General features: G+C 43.2%; 1 protein-coding gene across 2 annotated transcripts in view; it reads right to left on the reverse strand.

Annotated features, from left to right (window-relative positions):
* The window catches only part of Zpr1 (zinc finger protein Zpr1), a 214,795-nt gene that overhangs the window by 40,380 nt on the left and 154,402 nt on the right, over positions 1-20,013 (reverse strand). The window contains exons 1-2 of one of the 2 annotated variants that reach the window (XM_067128715.1): positions 17,669-17,777; positions 12,956-13,082 (exon numbers count right to left, since the gene is read on the reverse strand). In XM_067128715.1, coding sequence (XP_066984816.1) covers positions 12,956-13,057 — 102 coding nt within the window. In that variant the 5' untranslated portion in view covers positions 13,058-13,082; positions 17,669-17,777. Of the gene's footprint in view, positions 1-12,955; positions 13,083-17,668; positions 17,778-20,013 lie in introns of those variants that run through there. The other variant, XM_067128716.1, reaches the window with a different exon arrangement.

Consider the following 20,013-nt stretch of genomic DNA (forward strand, 5'->3'; position numbering starts at 1 on the left):
CTAATTTAGCTAAATGTGAAGCTAATGTCTTCCATTTCTGTTCCCCAGCATTCCCTGCACTCTTCACATGTCAAATCAATTGAACAAACCTGCCCTCTGCAATTGGTGCACTAGGTAAGAGAGTCATACGTCAATTTGGTCATTCGGGTATTGCAGCCTTTGCTGCAATACCGGAATCTAGAAGAGCTAAGTGTCGGATATGCTTATCTCTCGGACAAAGTCCACAATCGTAAAAAGTCAAAATCAGGAGAAGTTACTACTAATAACAATGCCGAAAGGTTACCAACCAAATACTTCGCCAAATGGGAAGAAAACCAATGATTCAAAACCTGCTGCTTTGTCAGCACGGTGTGTAGACTCTACAAGTGGCAGAAACAAATTGACTTGTTGGTGTTGTTCCTATCTCTTACCCAGAAAGTGGGCAGGGTCTCGTCACCTACACTAACAAAAGAATCACTAGCGCAGAATTCAAAATTTTAGCTATTTTGAGTAGAAACTCTTAGCTAGCAAATTACTGGGTAAGTTACTTAAATAAAATATACAATTCTATTCTTAAACAACAATTATTGTTATTATATATATTCAAGTACAAACCCACAACTTACTACACATGAAGTTTAATTTAGGTGGGGAGCTTACTACACATGACGCTCAATTTAGGTGGAGAGAATAAAAGTTGTTAATTCCCCGAACTGTTAGTGGGGAGAAATGCATTCGATTAATGCATGAAATAAAGATGTGCTTAATCATACCAATAGTGACCTGTATGTGATAACCCTGTACCAATTACAAAATCAGAGGTATGTACAATGTTTTGTCCATTAGTGCCATGATATCTCAAGAGATATCCCACATGAAATGACTACAATTGTTCCTGGAACCCAAAAGGGTTGGGGCATAAGTCCCAGAGAAAATAAACATTTATGAGTAACTCCTGAATCCCAAAAAATTTAAGTCCTAATAATGTACAGTAACACCTTCAGTTATGTAATTTCACATTTCAGCTCAGTATAGAATCAGCACACAAATGCACATCCACACTCACAGGCAGCGCATATATTTTTTTTATATTTAATTATTCCTACCTGTAATTTTGCATTCATTACTGAATTCAACATCTTACAAGACCCCCTTAAAAATGACACTTTTATGACAAAATCGAGTTTTATGTATACCTACCAAGTAATTACACTGCTACTAGTTTCTTTCGCTCAGCAGCTAAATTTTGAAATTGCATGAGGTCGCACTGTTTTGTTTGGCTGGGTGACTAACCCCACCCACTTTCAGGGTAAGAGAGGAATAATTAGCAAAAGGATTCAATTTGTTGATGCCATAATGTTCATGTGAGGGGAGGAGGAGGGGCTCCAATCATGTAATTACTTGATAAGTATATATAAAATTTTATTTTATAAAAAAATTTATTTTTATATAAGTAAAAAAATTTCATTTTTATATAAGTAACTTACCAAGTAATTACACTGCTGATTTCCACACTGACAGGAGGTAGGATGCATGAACAAATCTACCCCAAAACATTAATAATGGTACAGTAATTAATTTGAGAATAGAAAAGATTGCTAGCATTAAAAATGCCTTTTGTTTCCTTACCTGATAAGGCAGTTGCTGCAGGAAGGTACTGCCTCTGTTGGCACTCTCCTTATGCAGTGGAGTGGCGGTATAGCCGAGATTCGCCTACTATATTAGTGGGTACCTTATAGCAAGGATGATTCCAATTGCTGACAAAGGTAATTATGTTGTCCCTGCCCAGGGAGCAGTACAGAAAATACAACAATAAAATAAATGTCACCTAATACCATAAAGTTAAAAACCACTGCCCAACCAAGAAGGACTGAGGGCACTCTGGTACACTGCACCCCCTAGGCTCCTTTAAAAACTCAACAACCTCAAATCAAAAGTGAAGAAAGGACCTCAAATCAAGGCAAAGTAAGGAAGGAAGGAATGGTTCCTATGCTTCTTCCCCAACACCAAGCCAGCCAACGAAAATGGACCCAAAGTACTGCAATTATCGTAAATTGTTTCAATTTCCTTCAAATAATGTGCTGCAAACACTGACTTGCATTTCCAAAAAGTCGTTTGCAATATAGCGTAGAGAGACAAATTATGCTTGAATGCCAATGAAGTGGCTACAGCTCTAATTTCATGAGCCTTCACTTTACACAATGGAGAAACCTTAGCTTCAATTGAAGAATGGGCTTCTGAGATGAGGTCTCTAAGGAAGAATGCCAGGGCATGGAAAACCAGGAAAGTGGCCGAAGGGTTCTTAACAGAACTCCATAATGCAGGACCACAAATCTTCTTTGTTCTGTGAAGATAAAACCTTAGATCTCTACAGGACACAATACGCTCTTTCTTCCTCATTTGGACCTACAATTTCCGAGAAACTTTTAATTACAAAAGAACGAGGCCACTGTTTGGAAATGGACACATTTTTGGCTAAAAATCGTGGAGAAGGAACAGACAGCATTCCCTTAGAAGAAGCCCACTTTTTTGTCAATTGCATGGACCTCACTGATTTGTTTTGCGGTCACTAAGCAACTAGAAAAAGGGTCTTTCTAGTTAAATCTCTCAGGGAAATTGAATGCATAGGCTCGAATCGGGGCCCAGACAACCATTTAAGAACCACGTCCAGGTTCCATGGCACTATCACTACCTATTTTTGCCTCGTGGTGTCAAACATGATATTTTAATGATAAAATAAGGTTTGTTCATACTTACCTGGCAGATATATATACTGTATAGCTGTATTCTCGAAGGTCCGACAGAATTTCAAATTTCGCGGTACACGCAGTGGCCGGTCAGGTGGTTAGTACCCATTCCCACGGCTGGGAGGCGGTATCAGGAACCATTCCCATTTTCTATTCAGATTTTCATAGTGCCGTTGTCTCCTGGGGGGAGGAGGGTGGGCACTACGAATATATATCTGCCAGGTAAGTATGAACAAACCTTATTTTATCATTAAAATATCATTTTGTTCATGAAACTTACCTGTCAGATATATATATAGCTGAATCGCACCATTGGAGGTGGGCAGAGACAGCATAGGATTGAGAAACAAAACAATGTAGATGATTACACATCTTGGTTCCTTACTCTTTTAGCATAGCTGACTTCGTGATTACTGTCACCCAAGTCAGCTTCTGCTTTACTGGAGTTTCCAACGCAGGTAGAGACCTATATGGTTGGAGAGTTCCAGATGATCTGTCAACGGGGACGTGACCACTATGTGACCAGATCCCAGCCCTCAAGAAGGGAAGCAAAGAGACAAAAATAACCACCTGGCCTACCAAACATCGTGACTAGTTAAAAACTAAGGAAAGGAAGACTGCTCCACAGTCTACCCCACAACCATAAAAACACAACCAAAAAATTTTTTAAAAACTATTCCTAACCATACATTAAAGGATAGGATGGGTACTGCCTCCTTCTCCCAAGATCGTACCAGCCGAAACGTAAGGTCCCAATGAACAGCAAGACTCATACACTGTTCTTACGTCCTTTAGGTAATGAGAGGCGAACACAGAATGACTTCTCCAATAGGTGGCATTCATAATATCGTTCAGAGCCATGTTCTTTTGAAAGGCTACTGACGTTGCAACAGCCCGAACCTCATGCGCTTTAACTTTCAAAAGTTCGAAGTCACTCTCCTGACAACTTTTATGCGCTTCTTGAATGGTGGACCTCAAGAAGAAAGCCAGCGCATTCTTTGACATGGGGGACGTCAGGTCTTCTCACAGAGCACCATAACCTATCCGCAAGACCTCTTGACTCTTTCGTCTTGTCCAAGTAGAACTTTAGAGCCCTGAACAGGGCATAGCAATCTTTCTGGTTCCTGACCCAGAATACCCTTAAACCTTTCAATTCAAAGGACTTGGGCCAGGGGTGAGAAGAGGTTCTCATTCTTGGCAAGAAACAGCCGGTTGAAGAGAGCACACCGCATCGTCTCCTTTAAAACCAATTAACTTAGATATTGCATGAATCTCACTGATTCTCTTTGCAGTAGCGAGCAACTAAAAATAACGTCTTCTTTGTTACGTCCTCAAAGAAGCAGCATGAAGGGGTTCAAAGGGCTTTGCATCAGGAACTTAAGAACTACGTCCAAATTCCAAGACGGAACCAAGTACTGATGCACCTTAGTCGTCTCGAACGACCTAATGAGGTCATGCAGGTCCGTATTGTTGGCGATATCCATTCCTCTGTGCGAAAGACCGCCGACAACATACTCTTATATCCCTTAATAGTGGAGACTGCCAGCTTCGGAACTTCCCTAAGAAAAGAAGGAAGTCTGCAATCTGGCTCACAGTGGTCGAGGAAGAGGAAATCCCTCTCGTTTACACCACTGTCGAAATCGGCCCACCGACTGGTAAACGCGATGAAGATGTTCTCCTGGCTCTCGCGATCGCTCTTGCCACCTGCTTGAAAAACCTCTCGCTCTCGCCAGCATTTCGCCGATAGTCTGAACGCAGTCAGACCGAGAGCGGAGAGGTTTGATGGTATCTCGTGAAGTGGGGCTGTCTGAGTAGATCTGGACGAAGAGGCAACACCCTCGGAAAGTCTACCAGAAGCGACATTACCTCCGGGAACCACTCCTTGTAAGGCCAAACGGGCGATCAGAGTCATCCTTGTGCCTTGCGAGGCGCTTAACTTCCTGACCACTTCTCCCAGGATCTTGAAGGGAGGGAAAGCGTATAGGTCCAGACGAGACCAGTCCCAAGGAAGGCGTCTATTGATACTGCTCCTGGATCCAGGACAGGAGAGCAGTAGAGCGGAAGCCTGTTGTTCTTGATGTTGCAAACAGGTCTACAAGGGGTCGACCCCATAAACCCCACAGTTTTTGACACACCTCCTGGTTCAGAGTCCACTCTGTGGGGGCAGTTGATGATGGCGACTTAGCAGGTCCGCTCTCACGTTCTGAACGCCTGCTACAAAACCTCGTCAGGATCGTGCGTTCCTGGAACTCGCCCACAACAGGATCTCTTTCGCAAGGGCGAACAGGGAACGAGAATGAGTGCCTCCCTGCTTTTCAGGTAAGCTAGAGCTGTGGTATTGTCGCGTTTACCTGGACTGTCGACCGGACACTTGATCTTGAAGAATCGAAGGGCTAGAAAGAATCGCCCTAATTCTTTCATATTGATATGCCAGGTCACCTGTTCCCCTCTCCAGGTGCCTGACACTTCTCTCTTCCCAATGTTGCTCCCCACCCCGACATTGTGGCGTCGGAGAACAACACTAGGGTCGGGGTTGGAAGGCTGAGGACACGCCTTCTGAAAGCTTCGAGGATCCAACCACCACCTGAGATGCTCCTTCACCTCAAGGGAAAGTTTGAGAGACAACTCGAGATTTTCCTTGTCTTCCCAGTTGTCTTGCAGGAAGAACTGAAGAGGCCTGAGATGTAGTCTCCCTAGGGAAACAAACTTTTCCAGTGAGGAAATGGTCCCCAGCAGACTCATCCACTCCTCACCGAACATGTTTCTTTCCCTAGGAAGGCTAGGACTTTCCGACATAGCACAGCTGTTGGCGTTCGGGGACGGAAAAGCCCGAAAAGCCACTGAGTCCATCTGAATCCCCAGATACACGATGGACTGTGTTGGAAGTCAGGTGTGACTTTTGAAGTTGACCAGCAGGCCCAGTTCTTTCGTCAGGTTCAAAGTTGCTTGTAGATCCTCAGACACCTCTCCTCGATGGCGCTTCGAATCAGCCAGTCGTCCAAGTAGAGCGCTAACACACACGTCGCCCTGTCAGATGCAGCCACCTTGCTACATTCCTCATGATGGCGGTGAAAATCATGGGAGCTGTGGACAGGCCAAAGCAAAGAGCTCCTGAACTGATACACCTTTCCCCTCAAGACGAACCTCAGGAACTTCCTTGACTGAGGATGTATCGATGCGTGAAGTCACGATCCTGAAGGTCGAGGATACCATCCAATCCCCTGGTCTTAAGGCTCCTAGAACAGACTGAGCCGTCTCCATCTTGAAAGTTTCTTTCACGACCAAGCGGTTCAGGCTGCTGACATCCAGCACAGGTCTCCAACTTCCCGACTGTTTTGGGACCAGGAATAGCCTGTTGTAGAAGCCCGGGAATCCAGGTCTAAGACCTGTTCTACTGCTCTCTTGACGAGCATTTGCCGCAGCAGGTCAAAACAGGATCTCTTGTTTCTCTGGACCGTGCACGACGGAGAGAGGTCCAAGGGCGAAAGGCTTAAGGGAGGGGAGAAAGGAAAGGGATCTTGTATCCTTTCTCTAAAACCGAAAGGGACCAACTGTCTGCCCCTCTCACTTTCCAGGCCTCGGAAACGCAAGAAGCCTGGCAACCACCGGTATCTGGAGGAGAATCACATCACTTCTTGCCCCTACCTGACCTCTAGCAAGGGCTTTTCCTCTCGAGAGGTTCTTTCCTCGGGAAGAAGGCTTTGAATATGATCCGCACGAAGGGCTTCTTCATCTTGGGTGACTGCTGACGGGTTGGCGCTGAAGGAGTCACGGAACATGAGGGCGCCGATGACTGAGCCAACAGGTCCTGTGTGGTCTTCTCTTGCAAGCTTGCAGCGATGTCCTTTACCATCGAAGCCGGGAAAAGATGACTAGAAAGGGGAGCAAACAACAGTTCTCCTTTCTGTGCCAAGGAGACGGACTTCGTGGCAAAACCGCAGAAGAGTGACCTCTTCTTGAGCACCCAGTCGCAAAGTGCGAGGCCAATTACGTCAGAACCATCTCGGACGCCTTGTCCATGCAAGACAAGATGCTCAAAAGGTCCGACAAGGAGATCAGTCCTGACTCGGCGACTTAAGGTCCAAGCTCAGGCACCAGTCAGGAAGTTGAAAACTTCTAAGCGTCTTGAAAAGGCCCTTCAAAGATGGTCCATCTCCGTAGAGTCCAGGAACCTTGTCGTCGACAGATGAGACCTCCTACTCGAATCAACGAGAGGCGAAGTCTCCCTTAGATGAGGAAGGAAGGCGTAAGCCTAAAGTCTTCTCCGGTCTCATACCACATCGCCGCTTTACCGACAAAGTCTTGAAGGGGAAGGGCGAAGAAGACTTTCCTTGAGCTGCAGGAGTCCATCCACAAATGGACTTTCTTGAGGCCGCTTAGTGGAAGCGATTTAGTCATCTTCAGAAATCCAGGGCTTTCCCTAGACTTAGTCGAAGTCAGTTGAAGGAGGAGAGAGAAGGTACTGCGGCAGAAACTTGTCGGGAAACAATTCCTTCAAAAGCTTGACGAGAATCTGGTAGTCCTAATCGGCAGGGGACTGATCGATTAAAGCTCATCTTCAGACTCCGAGACCTTGAGTCTATCTCCAACATCGGGCGGGGAAGAGCAGAGAGAAGTTGGAGAGGCTAAAATTAAGGGACCTCTGCTTGGAAGAGGAACTGGCGTGCAAAGCAGCAGGAGAACCAGGAACCACCACTGAGCGACAGCAACGGCAGGTGGAGCGTCTTGAAGGGAGTCAAAACGTCTATCGGGCGTCACGTCTGGGCAGCATGGCGAGGCTTCTTGGCGCCCAATCGGCGTCACGTCTGGCAGCATGCTAAGCGTCTTGAGCCTGACGGCGTCATCAACAAAAGGGTGAGCGTGGCGTCTAGAAGCGAGAAGAGCAGGAGGGCGTCCTGGGGTGACGTCAAGGCGGTCCTCCTCAACACCCTCCGGGGAAGAGTCTAGGGTTCCTTCCAAACGAGCAGGCGAGAAGCAGGCGAAGGTGACGAACGAGGAGCAGGAGAAGGAGAACGCCTAGATCTCTTCACTGGAAGTCTAACATCCTTCCGAACGGTTCAGGACCTGGACTCTCTCTCTGCAATGAATGAGAAGTTGCTGCTGCATGGAGGCAATAAGGGTCCTCGTTGGTGCCTCTCTCTCTCTGGAGAAGGGCGTAACCTGAGGCAGAAGGGCGAGGGACGTCTAATCCTCTTCTCTTGAGAGGGAGAGCTCTTGGGCGCTCAAACACGTCTTCTTCGGATGACGTCCTGTACACTTTTTCTTTTGCGGGGAACGCATCCACAAACTCTGGCGAGGAGCACAGAGTAGAGAGAGAGGGCGTGGGCGTCCTCCTCCTAAAGCTTCTCTTAAGAGGGCGAGAGTCTACCTGGTTCCAACCCCTGCGTGGGAGGACGTGTCAGAAGGAGAAGCAGTCCCTTCAGGACACGAACATGAGTTCGCGCCTGGGCAGCCTGGGAAGCGTCTTCAGGACCTGCCGAAGGGACGCCAGACTGGTGGGGGTTCCCGTCACCCCTCCTTCGGCTTTCGACATGCTCTCTCCTGAGTCCTGGGAGTCCAGCAGCAGAGGTCCAGGCCTAGAGGCATGATGGGGCTGGTCTGACCCCCTCCACTGCACTGGGGGCACTAGTCACTTCACAACACTTTTCTTGGAGAGCTGACACCTTAGATTCTAATGCACTAATCGATTCCATCATGGCGGAAAGCATATTGGTCTCCACTGGCACGATCTCAGGGGCTGGAGACAAAACCACAGGGTTAGGTTCTAAAGGTACAGGGAGTTAGGGGAGAACATCAACACTTCCAAAGAGAAGCACTCCTGGAGGAAGACCTCCTCAGTCGATCACGCTCCAACTTCCTCACATATTTATCATACGCTCTCCATTCATTTTCAGACAAAGAAGCACATTCATCACACCTATCATTCAACATGCATATATGCTTCCTACAGTTAGAACATACAGTGTGAGGTCAACGCAAAGCAGCTTCGGCAACCTCACCTTACATTCAGACATCACACACACACGGTAACTAGCAGAGCTGACCCAGACATAATGATAGTCTAATTCAAAACCAAAGAAAAGTCAAAAAGCGTATGCCCGATCTACCGATCAAAGTCAAAATACCAAAAGACAATCAGATACTCAAGAAAAAAGCAAATCCTATGCGGAGGTGCAGACAGCAGTTGTTGACAACACGGCGACAGAAAATCTGAATAGAAAATGGGAATGGTTTCTGATACCCCGCCTCCCAGCGGCGGGAATGGTACTAACCACCTGACCCGGCCACTGCGTGTGCCGCGAAATTTGAAATTCTGTCGGACCTTCGGAGAATACAGCTATATATATATCTGACAGGTAAGTTTCATGAACAAAAATCTAATTAGATCTGATAAATCCTGGTTAGAAGAAAGGTCCATTCCCCTGTGTCTGAAGACAGAGCTTAACATGGCCCTATAACCTTGATTGTTGAGGATGACAGGTTTCTATCGGTCTTAAGATACAGCAGAAGTCTGTTATTTCAGCTATAGATTCTGAGAAGACGACACTCTGTGCTTTCTGCGCCAGTCTCTAAAAATTGTCCACTTAGCCTGATATACTCTATCAGAGGACTGCCGCCTGCATTTGGCAATAGCTTGCAAAGCTGACCTTGAAAACCCCTTCTTTCTAAAAAGTTTCCTATTAGTTTGTAGTCTGTCAGGGCCAGTGTAGACAACCCCTGATAAAGTGCCAAAAGTGGGGTTGTTTTAGAAGATGAGGGTTTTTGAGGTGGCAGTCTTGGAAAGTCTGCAAGGAGGTCGAGAATGTCCGAGAACCATTCCTTTGTTGGCCAAAAAGGAGCAACTAGGATCACTGACAGATTTTGATGAGCCTGGAACTTGTTGATCACCTGTCTTACCATACTTACAGGGGGAAAAGCATAAAGGTGACTGTTTGACCAGTCCTGAAGCATGGCATTGGTTGCCCATGCTAAAGGATTCGGGACTGGCAAGCAAAACAGGAAGATGATGGTTCCTGGAAGTTGCAAACAGGTATATGAGCAGAGCCCCTCCACAACTTCCACAGATCTAAGCAAACCTGAGGATCTAGAGTCCACTCTGTAGGTAACACTTGTTTCCGGTGGCTTAATTCGTCTGCCAAAACACTGAGCTTCCATTGAATGAAGCGCTTAAGAAGCCTGACCTGAAATTGTTCCGCCCAAAGCAGAAGATCCTTTGCCATCTTGTAAAGGGAGAAAGAGTATGTTCCCCTTTGGTTTTTGATGTATGATGGCAGTTGTACTGTTGGAGTGCACTGTGACCGTCTTGTTGCATACTTCTTCCTTGATAAGTTGCAACCCCAGATGAACTGCCTTCAGTTCCTTGACATTCATAAGCCAATTTCTTTGTTCCAGGGACCAGGTCCCTGAAATTTCCTTGCTCCCCAACCTAGGTTTGACACGTCTGAGAAGACGTCTGGGTTGGGGTTCAACGGAAGGAGGGATTTCCCTTGTGACAACCTTCCTTCTAAGCTCCACCAACGCAGGTCTTCTCTTATCTCGGGAGTCACTCAGAACACAAACAAGTCGGGTATTTTTTCCTGTTCCAGCTGACTCTCAAGAAGAATTGGAGCAGTCTCATATGAAGCCTGCCCAGAAGGACGAACTGTTCTATGGACAATAATGTCTCCAAAGGCTCATCCATTCGTTGGCGGAGCATTGGTCCAGAAGAAGAAATCTGCTTATTGTCTTGATGCAAGACTCTATTCTTTTCAGGGAGGGAGAAACCCAAAAACTCTAAGAGTCTATTAGCATCCTAAATAAAGAATCCGTTGTGAATGAATCAACTGACTTCTGAAAGTCGATCATCAATCCCAAATCCTGGGCCAGAAGGTCTTTTGAAAGTCCTCTGAACATTTTTCCTTCGATTGGGCCAGAAGTAGCCAATTGTCCAAATAGAGGGAGATCTTGTTTCCCATCAGATGGAGCCATTTCACTGGGGGAGCGAGCACTCTGGTAAACACTTGTGGTGCCGTCGATAACCCGAAACAAAAGAGCACGGAACTGGAACACTTTGTTCCCCAACATGAACCTCAGAAACTTCTTTGATTCCCAATGTATTGGAATGTGGAAGTATGCGTCCTGCATAGCTATTGATGTCATCCAGTCTCTTTGGCGAATGGATGACATGACGGTTCAATTTGTCTCCATCTTGAATTTTGTCTTTTGTATGAAGACATTTACTACGCTGACGTCCAGGGCGGGCCTCCAGCCCCCTGAAGCTATGGGCACCACAAAGACGATTGTAGAACCCCGGGGAGTTCACCTTCTCTACCAATTCTGACACCCCCTTCTTGAGAGGAGATGACACTTCCTCTAAGAGAGCCAAAGACTTCTTCGAGCCTTCGGATTAAGCTGACAAGGGTATTGGAGAGCTACTAAAGGTGGCTCTTCTTTGAAGGGGATGGTATAGCCGTCCCTCGGTACGTTCACAATCCAGGGCTCTGTCCCCCCTCTCTCTCCATTTCTCCCAGAAGAGAAGGAGCCTGGCTCCCACAGAAGTTCGGAGGACGAAATTCTCACTTGCGAGACAGAAGCAGGTTGAGGATTTCTTAATGGCTCTGAGACGAACCTGCCAGAAGAGCAAGATCTAAAGAAAGATCTGTTTGCTGCCATGAAAGGGCAGAGTCTGCAGCAGGGAGACTGTCCTGGAAGCATGAGCGGGCATCTCTTTAGGCCGCCTAGAGGACTGAGCAAGAAGACCTTGAGTACTCTTCTGAAGATCTGAAGAGATCTCAGAACTGTAGCCTGTGGGAACAGGTGATGACGATCCAGCAAGGAAAACAGATTGAAGGCCCCAAAAGTTTCACAAATTCTTACAAAACTGCAGATAAAGGAACATTCTCATGGCAGAACCTGCCCAATCCTGCTCAGCTGGTCTGTGGTAACATTAGTTCTCTCTGGGACAATTGTTATAGAAAAATTATGTTCCAGGACTCTGTCCCAAGGAAAAGTTTCATTGCTAGCCAGAAAAAATCTCTAAATTTTGTACTTCCTTAAGTAAGAAAGAGAAGTTGAGTTGTCAGAGTAGACTGCAATTGTTTTGTCTTGTCTTGTCTTTGAATAGATGTTCCCCTTGCATAAGACCCTTCCAAACTGCCAAAGGCTCTAGGTTGTTTATATGCATCTTGCTCTCCTACATTCCAACTCCCTGACATTTCAATATTCCCCAGAATGGCTCCCAACACATCTAACGACAATGAGAGGTCTGACCTCTTGAGGTCTTGAGGCAGAACCATCAGCAGTCTTGACAGATCTCCTCACCAATGAAAAGAACCCCCCAAAAGATCTGAAGGAACTACCACTAGAGTTGAGGCAGGAAAACAGACCTGTCCCAGCCCCAAAGTTCTTTAAGCAAAACTGAATTGGTCTAATTTTTTGATGAGCCATGTTGAAAAACTTCTCGAAAAGGCCATGGGACCCAAAAGAGAATACTAATTCCTTAGCTAGAGGTTTTTCTACTATGGGTGGGAATTCTCTCAGTAGTAACAGAAAACTGTCTACCTGCCTCTCTCTCAGAAAAGCCTAAAAAGAGAGTACCATACACATCACTGTCATTCTCACCACATGATGAGAGCTCGAGTTGGTCGATGCGAGCGCTTAACTCCACCAAAGAAATTTATCAGCCTCTCACATCTTCTGATACTTTGCAAAATTATTAATTTTCTCATCAAACCACCCCTTACATTCTTCACGAGAAGAAAAATTACACTCATAACCCCTACAGGTAACACACCATGCAATCATCATGCCCAATCGAATAAATTCAGTTTACAAGAAAGTCATTCCTACAGAACCTAATACTTCTATCTCTGCTTGCTGTTGATGACATAATACAAAACATAAAAGCACAAAAGTTCAGCCTATTCACATTGTATGCAGAGGGACCTGGCAGGAAGAATTCTGACATGATTGCACACCTTCCACCACCACCTGGTGGGAAACAGCAGATTTTTTACAGTCCAACCTTGTCAACTGAGCATTTTTCTTTTGTTTATTTTGAATGTTCTTCCCACCTAATAGCACAAAGATGTAAGCTAACTTCAACAGTGTGTAAGATTCATCCCAGATAAAAATTAGGATACCTTGGAAAACCTAATACTTCAGAATAGGAGTCCCATCCATTAACAATTACTAAGGCCTTGGGTAACTAGTCAAGTAAATACCAAACTGTAATGCAAGCATCTTCTTACCATTTCATGGCATGTTAGGCATAGACTGTCAATCTCGGTGACTTGAGGGTCATCACTTTCAGATGCCAGATCCACATAAATTGGTTGAATAGTGTCTCCCATTTTTAAATTTCAAATGCAGAAGTTCCTGAAAAAAACAAACAAATCTAAGTGTCCATGCAACAGTAACAATATTCCACATCCTGTACAATATCATTATATGGTAAAACATGAGCTCTGAAATTTAGGTACAAACAAAAGAGATAACTATGCAAAACTGTACTAAAGTTTAATTAATAATGTAACCCTTATTACATCAAGCATTTAATACATATGGTTGCATTGTCGCAAATAAGAGATTCCCATCCCTGTTATCAAAGGCCTAAGCAAGTTATTTGTAAAGAATTTTAATGCCTTCCAATAATTAAAATTTTCATATACAAAGTTCGTGACCTTTCTTTTTGAAATCTGGCACTACCCATGCAAACAGATGAAATGCCAAGAGTAAAAAGTGTAAAAGTTCACAATTTCAAAATGCCTCTGCCCAGCAAAAACATTCTTTTTAAGTAATCTGTGTTTTTCTTAAGTTAACAAACCAAACCCTTTTAAATATATGTCATTTGTTCCTACAGAAATATAAACCATCGCCTTTTATATACGAGACTTACTCCTTAGGTGGGAGGTTGCATCTGAGAACTGGCTGGAGTTGAATACTACCTGAAAATGCCATGCCCCCAGTTGCACATGCATGCAAAGGATGACATGATTCCTACAACCTCCTACTCAATCTGGCAAACTGGTTGACAAAGCACTAGGGCTCTGGGCAAGAGTGAGCCTCTGCTTGAGAGAGGGTACTCAGGTAAGGAAAACATTCTGAGAATCAACACATCCCCTGTAGAGGAAGTCAAGCCCATACGCAGCTAATTATGGCTAATATCGAGTAATGGGTTCAGAATAAACTCTACCTCATCACACCACCAAACCTATTATTTAAAGAGAGGGCAGAGGGAGAAGCAATTTAGAAACAAAACTAAGATTGCATGCTCGAAGAGGAAGCTACCTGTATCCAGTCTGACTCCAGCAGATACTTCAGTCAGGATGCTTCTCTAAAGGGTGAAAATAGGAAGGTAAGCATAGCCACTCCACATTTGTACCCCCAGATTTATACTATGCTAAGGTGTTTGGAAGAGCTACTTGACACCTACACTACCTGTTGAGCAGCCAACACAGGTCTTAAGGTGTCCCAGGAATTGTTGGTGACTCCCTCAGGTAGAATGAGGTAAAAGTTGTCTGTCTACACCAGACACCAGTCCTCATTACCTATGTACCAAAAAATTTCTTACAAAAAGCTAGGGATGGTCCCATACCCCTGAATTTGTGAGCTCTTGCATAAGTAGAGAAAATGACAGCCCCCTCCATGAAGTCATAAGCTCCTTTGATCACCTCACAATGCCAGAAAGTGTTCCTTGACACCACCTTCTTGCATTTCCCTGCATTTGAAATAGTACTGACACTCTGGTATCTAATGACATACACTGGCCATAAGAGAACCTCATCTGGATCACCACCAATAAAGACTCAGCAAGAGGGAATATAGAAATTCTCAAAACTCTGACCATGAGCTGATGGGTCCTGAGTTTTCACCACCGTCAGGGACAAAGACGAACAAGTGGGATCCACATCCCTCTGAATGCTGGACATGACAAGACAGGCTATTTAAATCCCTTAATTCTTTACAGAAAACGTTACATAGGTCTAGGGAGACTATCTCAGTTTTGACAACCTGAAATGTATTTACTTAGTTAATTATCTCTAATCCACGGACTGCTAATTTTTACCAGTTAGTAAATTATGCAAAGTCTCAATTTAATGTGAATAGTCATGCAGCACCTCTCTCCAGCTGTTCTCATTACTGCTGCATAGCCGTGCCCAAATTGCCAGACCATGGTAATTTTAAACCAACCAAATCATATTCATGGCCAACCTATGCCATGCCCTTATTTTTCAAATCCAGCCAATTAGAAGGATAAAAATCATACACACACATTAGAAATATGTGCCTTGCTGTTGAACTTCTCAGTTCCAGAGGTCCTTTATTCCTCACACCGCTAGACTGTGGAACTGCCTCCCAGAAGATGTCGTGCAATTGGAACTTTGGAAGTTCAGGGAAAGATGCAAGGCATTACTACCCTAATATAATTCAACTTGTATTTTAATATTTTACTTACATTTTTATTCATTTATCAGTTTATTAATTTATGTTTTTCCTAATAGCTGACCACCTCTTTCTGTATTTCCCATTAACTTCTGTTCCTTCTTTAAAATGAACACCATATTCTTTGAAAGCTTGAATTTCGAGTCAAGGGCCCCCATAGGCTGACTAACTGACTAAATAAATAAATTTCATGGATCCATTTGCTGGAGACCTGTTACCATCCCAACCAAATATAATACAACCGGGGCCTAGCCCTTCTAAGATCAACTCCAAACAACCACAGAAAGCTAAAAAGTGACTGGAACCCAATAACATTAAATTCAGCAATTCACCTGCTTTTGTATGATATGATAGCAGGGTGAGAAGTGAGGATTTTGACCTTGTTTCTTAGTCCTGAATGAGTAGTTAGTTTTTCTTTAAGTTTTCAACTGAAAACCCTTAATGACAGAGTCAGCAGACTAAACACAAGAGGGCTCCAAAAGGAAAATGGCCAGCAAAGAGAGACAAGTTATAAGAAAAGGTCACAAATAATTTTAAAAATTTTGATACACCTGAATTTAGGAGACTTTGGTAAAAAGTAGGAATGAATTTATGAATTTGCTCCTCACTAAAAATTTGGAGGTCAGGAGATTTCACACAGCACTAGGCAAACTATTTCATATTGTGTAAACAAAATAAAACTCCTAGCTTGGAAGTAAACTTAAGAGCCAATGATTTGCATACATACATTATTAGTATTTCTGATGTAATTTCAAACATACAACGTATAAAATTTAAGGGTTAGTATGCAAAAGAGGGAGACAGAGGTAGGCACTGGTAATCTGAACCCACTGCCACAGTGGTAGCCTACGTCAGTCCGTGAGGGGGTCTAAAAAGGGGCAAAGCCCACTCTCCCCAACCAGGTCAGGTTAGGATGGTAAGTTCTGGTTAGGTCAGGGCATGACACTCTATTAAAAGTTAGGTTAAGGTTGATTTGGTTAGGTCATAACCAGTTTAAGACCATTTGTCCTTATGGAAAATTAGTCCCGTCAATCTGTTTCCGATATTTAGTATTACTTGGGGGGTTTCCAGAGGTGTGAAGGTAGCCTCCCATCACCCCAGCTAGCTCAGGGCACTGTGCCCTAAGTCAAGTTATGAAGGTAAGGCCTGGTTATGTCAGGACATGGCATTCTAGGAAAGGTTGGATTTCTCACTAACCTTTCCTAGAATGCTATGTCCTGACTTTGAACCTAACTGCACTGTGCCCTGAGCTAGTTGGGGGGGGGGCTTCACACCTCCAGGAAGCCCCCAGGCAGTACTGATTATCAGAAAAAGATTGGCAGGACTAAATTTCCATTCAGACAAGTGGTCTGGCTCTGGCTGTGACCCAGCCAAAACAATCTTCACCTAACCTTTCCGAGAGTGTTAAGACCTAACCTAAACAGAACTTACCTCCATAACCTAACTAAGGGCGATGTGGCCTGACCTGGTCAAGGGGGCTTTGCTGTCCCCCAAACCTTCCCCGTACTGCCCAAGCAACACTAAACATTAGAAACATTGACTCTGCTTCCGCCTGGAGGTAGTGTTAGAGCCTGCTCCCATTGTTCTGCAAAATACCTAAAACGGCAATGTAGGCTAGCAGAAAATGAAATGGAATGGAATGGAATATGGAATTTAGGCCAAAGGCCAAGCACTGGGACCTATGAGGTCATTCAGCGCTGCAAAGGAAAATGAGAGTTGGTAGGTTCGAAGGGTGTAACAGAAGACCTTGCAGCCGCACTATGAAATAATTGTTAGGAGAGGACTGATAACACAGCAAGATGGACGAAAGACGATATGAACGGAGGTATAGTCAAAGGAATGAAAGGGGTTGCAGCTAAGGGCCCCAAGGAAGGGACGCTTCAAAGAAACTTTAGTAAGGCCTACACGAGGTGCACTGGCGGCGCTATCCCCCTATGAAGGCTGGCAGAAATTGCTTAGACCGCTTCTAAGGGCTGACAATGTTACGTAACGTCAGCCAGGATAAGCCTCATTAGGCCTATATTTGAAACTAGGCCTATGCATGGGCATGCTGCCCGGCTAACTCTCTCCACTGCAATTCCTCTTCCGGGTTGTCGCATGAAACAAAATATGCTGGAAAATGTTCGTTACGTCTTTTCCGCACAACAAAAGGGCCGTCAGTCCCAGTCTGCCATTGTACGCAGCATAGGCCTCCTAGGACCGGGTTGCCTCCGCTTGGCCCACCTGGAAAATCTAAACAGCATGGCCTAGGCCTTAAGCCTACAGCCTGGACTAGTACATAAATGAGGATTATGAAAGTTCACATGATTAGGCTACATTAGGCAGAGAAAGGAAAAAGATTTAAAAAGAATAATATTTTGTAGGTTACGTCGGGCCTGAGGAACAACACCAGGCCTATCGAACTGCAGGAGCCGAAACGCATCAAATGTAGGGATAATTTACATACATGAATCGTACTAAATTGACATAATAACTATTATATAACAATATACAAGACAAAAATAACCGTTATTATATACCTGAATCAGCCAGAAGGTGAATGAAATGGAGCTTTCCGGGCGGACACTAATCAGCTGGAAACTAGGTTTGTTTATGTTGCGGTTCTTGGTGACCGTACATGCTTCACTCTCAGTAAATATTGCTCATTTTGAGTAATACTTCACAAAATATTTCAACTAAATCGTTCAAAAATTGAATTTTTCACCAAAATTGAATAAATATAATTATTATTAATGTTATTAAAATAAATAAATCACGATAAAACACAGTATATTTATGTATATGGCCTTTTTACTCAAAATAAATTTCAGATTTATATGATACAATACTAAAACTGTCGTTTCAATTTTGGGGTGCTACTAAAAGACCGCAAATGTGACAAAAATAATAAATACCTCCAATGAACATTCTAGGACAGGACATGTGCCATTCAAAGCCTTACCTATAAATAAATATATAAGTAAATAAATAAATAAATCTATCCTGGTTACTAATATATAACTTGTCATTGTTTGACATTAGTATTGCTATTACGCCACCTTCGTACAAAACTGATAATATGAATAGAACAGTTTTGTGAAAAATAAATACATTAGGACTTACTTAAGATTAATTTAAAATGATCTGACAGTCATTTCAGATTACTCAGTTTATCAAGGAGTTTCAAACCATTTAAATGCAGACTAACGACCTTCAGATGACCAACAGCGGTTTTGGATTACGTAAGCGCTGGCTCAACCAAGGACATTTTAACAATAATTACTGAGAATATATTTTAGTTTCTTCTAATTGTCTTTCAAACATCTGGTGCAAAATGGTGTCAAGAATATATAAACATGGACGTGCATTGATGTTATTTTTATTTGTTAGCTGTGTTAATGCAGTTTCAAAGACGTTTCTACAGACAACACTATTACATCATATTGTAACACTGCAGGACTAATCGATAGGCTACCATGTGATTTTTAACTTGGTGCACAAAAAGAGCATTATTCTTTTGACCTGTTTTAAAAGTATATTCATTACAATTTATTCGGATATTTAATTCCTTACTTGTCTAGCCCAAATAAAATTAATCACAGTCCATGACATCATATTTACATTCATCATAACGAATATTTTTCAACATTGATTTTACAGGCTCTTGAGTCATGCAATGCTGGAAGATGATGATGATGATGATGATGATGATGATGATGAATGTTTTGATTTATTACTTTATATATATACTGTACATATATATGTATGTATGTATATATAAATATATATAAAATATATATATATATATATATATATATATATATATATATATATATATATATATATATATATATATATATATATATACAACACACACACACACACACACACACACACACACATATATATATATATATATATATATATATATATATATAGTATATATACAAGCACATGCACATATATACATATACATATCATCTTATTTCATATCTAGCGTTAATCTGACAGACGAAACTTCTTTATTCAATTTTTCCATGAGGTTATTTACATTACATTTTTAGCCATGGCACAGGAATATAATGTTTTTCAAAAACACTCCATTGTATGAATCCAGCATGGGCTCTTCTCACAGAGCTGCCAGTGAATCAGCCCCTCTTTGTCATGGCCAATATTGATATATTGATATATGAACTTTGATCACAGCATGAGGATGGAAAGCTATAAGTCAAGTGACTGCTAAGTCGCGTCGTGATTGGCTGCCGAATCTGGCAGCTAAGCCAAAATTTGACAGCAAAGTTTTTCTGCTTTACAGGGCTCTCCCTGTAATATGTGGAGGTTTAGGCAAACATAGTTCAAGATGTCATTACACTCCCCACCTCAGAAGGAGGGGGGCGGGCCAAAAATTAAACCATACAAATTATAAAAATATATATAAATTTTACATTTATTTGAAAACATAATACAAAATTCAGCCGTTCCGCATCCCAGCTAGGCTGATGTCTTTGAGGGTGGAGATTAGGTGTTAGGCTGATAAGAGTGGAAACAAATTTTTTTCTCAGTTACGAAATAAGAATATGCAACTATTCCACACCCTCAGGATGTCAATAAGGTATTAGGCCGCTAATTGCACAGACACTTTTTCATAGACAGTTTTTGGAATTGGAATTGAAATCTACAATTTAGGCCAAAGGCCAAGCACTGAGGTCATTCAGCGCTGAAAGGGAAATTGACAGTAAGAAGGTTTGAAAGGTGTAACAGGAGGAAAACCTCGCAGTTGCACTATGAAACAATTGTTAGGAGAGGGTGGAAAGTCAGATGGGAGAAAGTGGAAATGAACGGAGGTACTGTAGAAGGAAGGAAATGGGATGCAGTTAGGGTCCGA

This window comes from Macrobrachium rosenbergii, chromosome 27 (genome assembly GCF_040412425.1).
Source record: "Macrobrachium rosenbergii isolate ZJJX-2024 chromosome 27, ASM4041242v1, whole genome shotgun sequence".
In the NCBI taxonomy this organism is placed as follows: Eukaryota; Metazoa; Arthropoda; class Malacostraca; order Decapoda; family Palaemonidae; genus Macrobrachium; species Macrobrachium rosenbergii.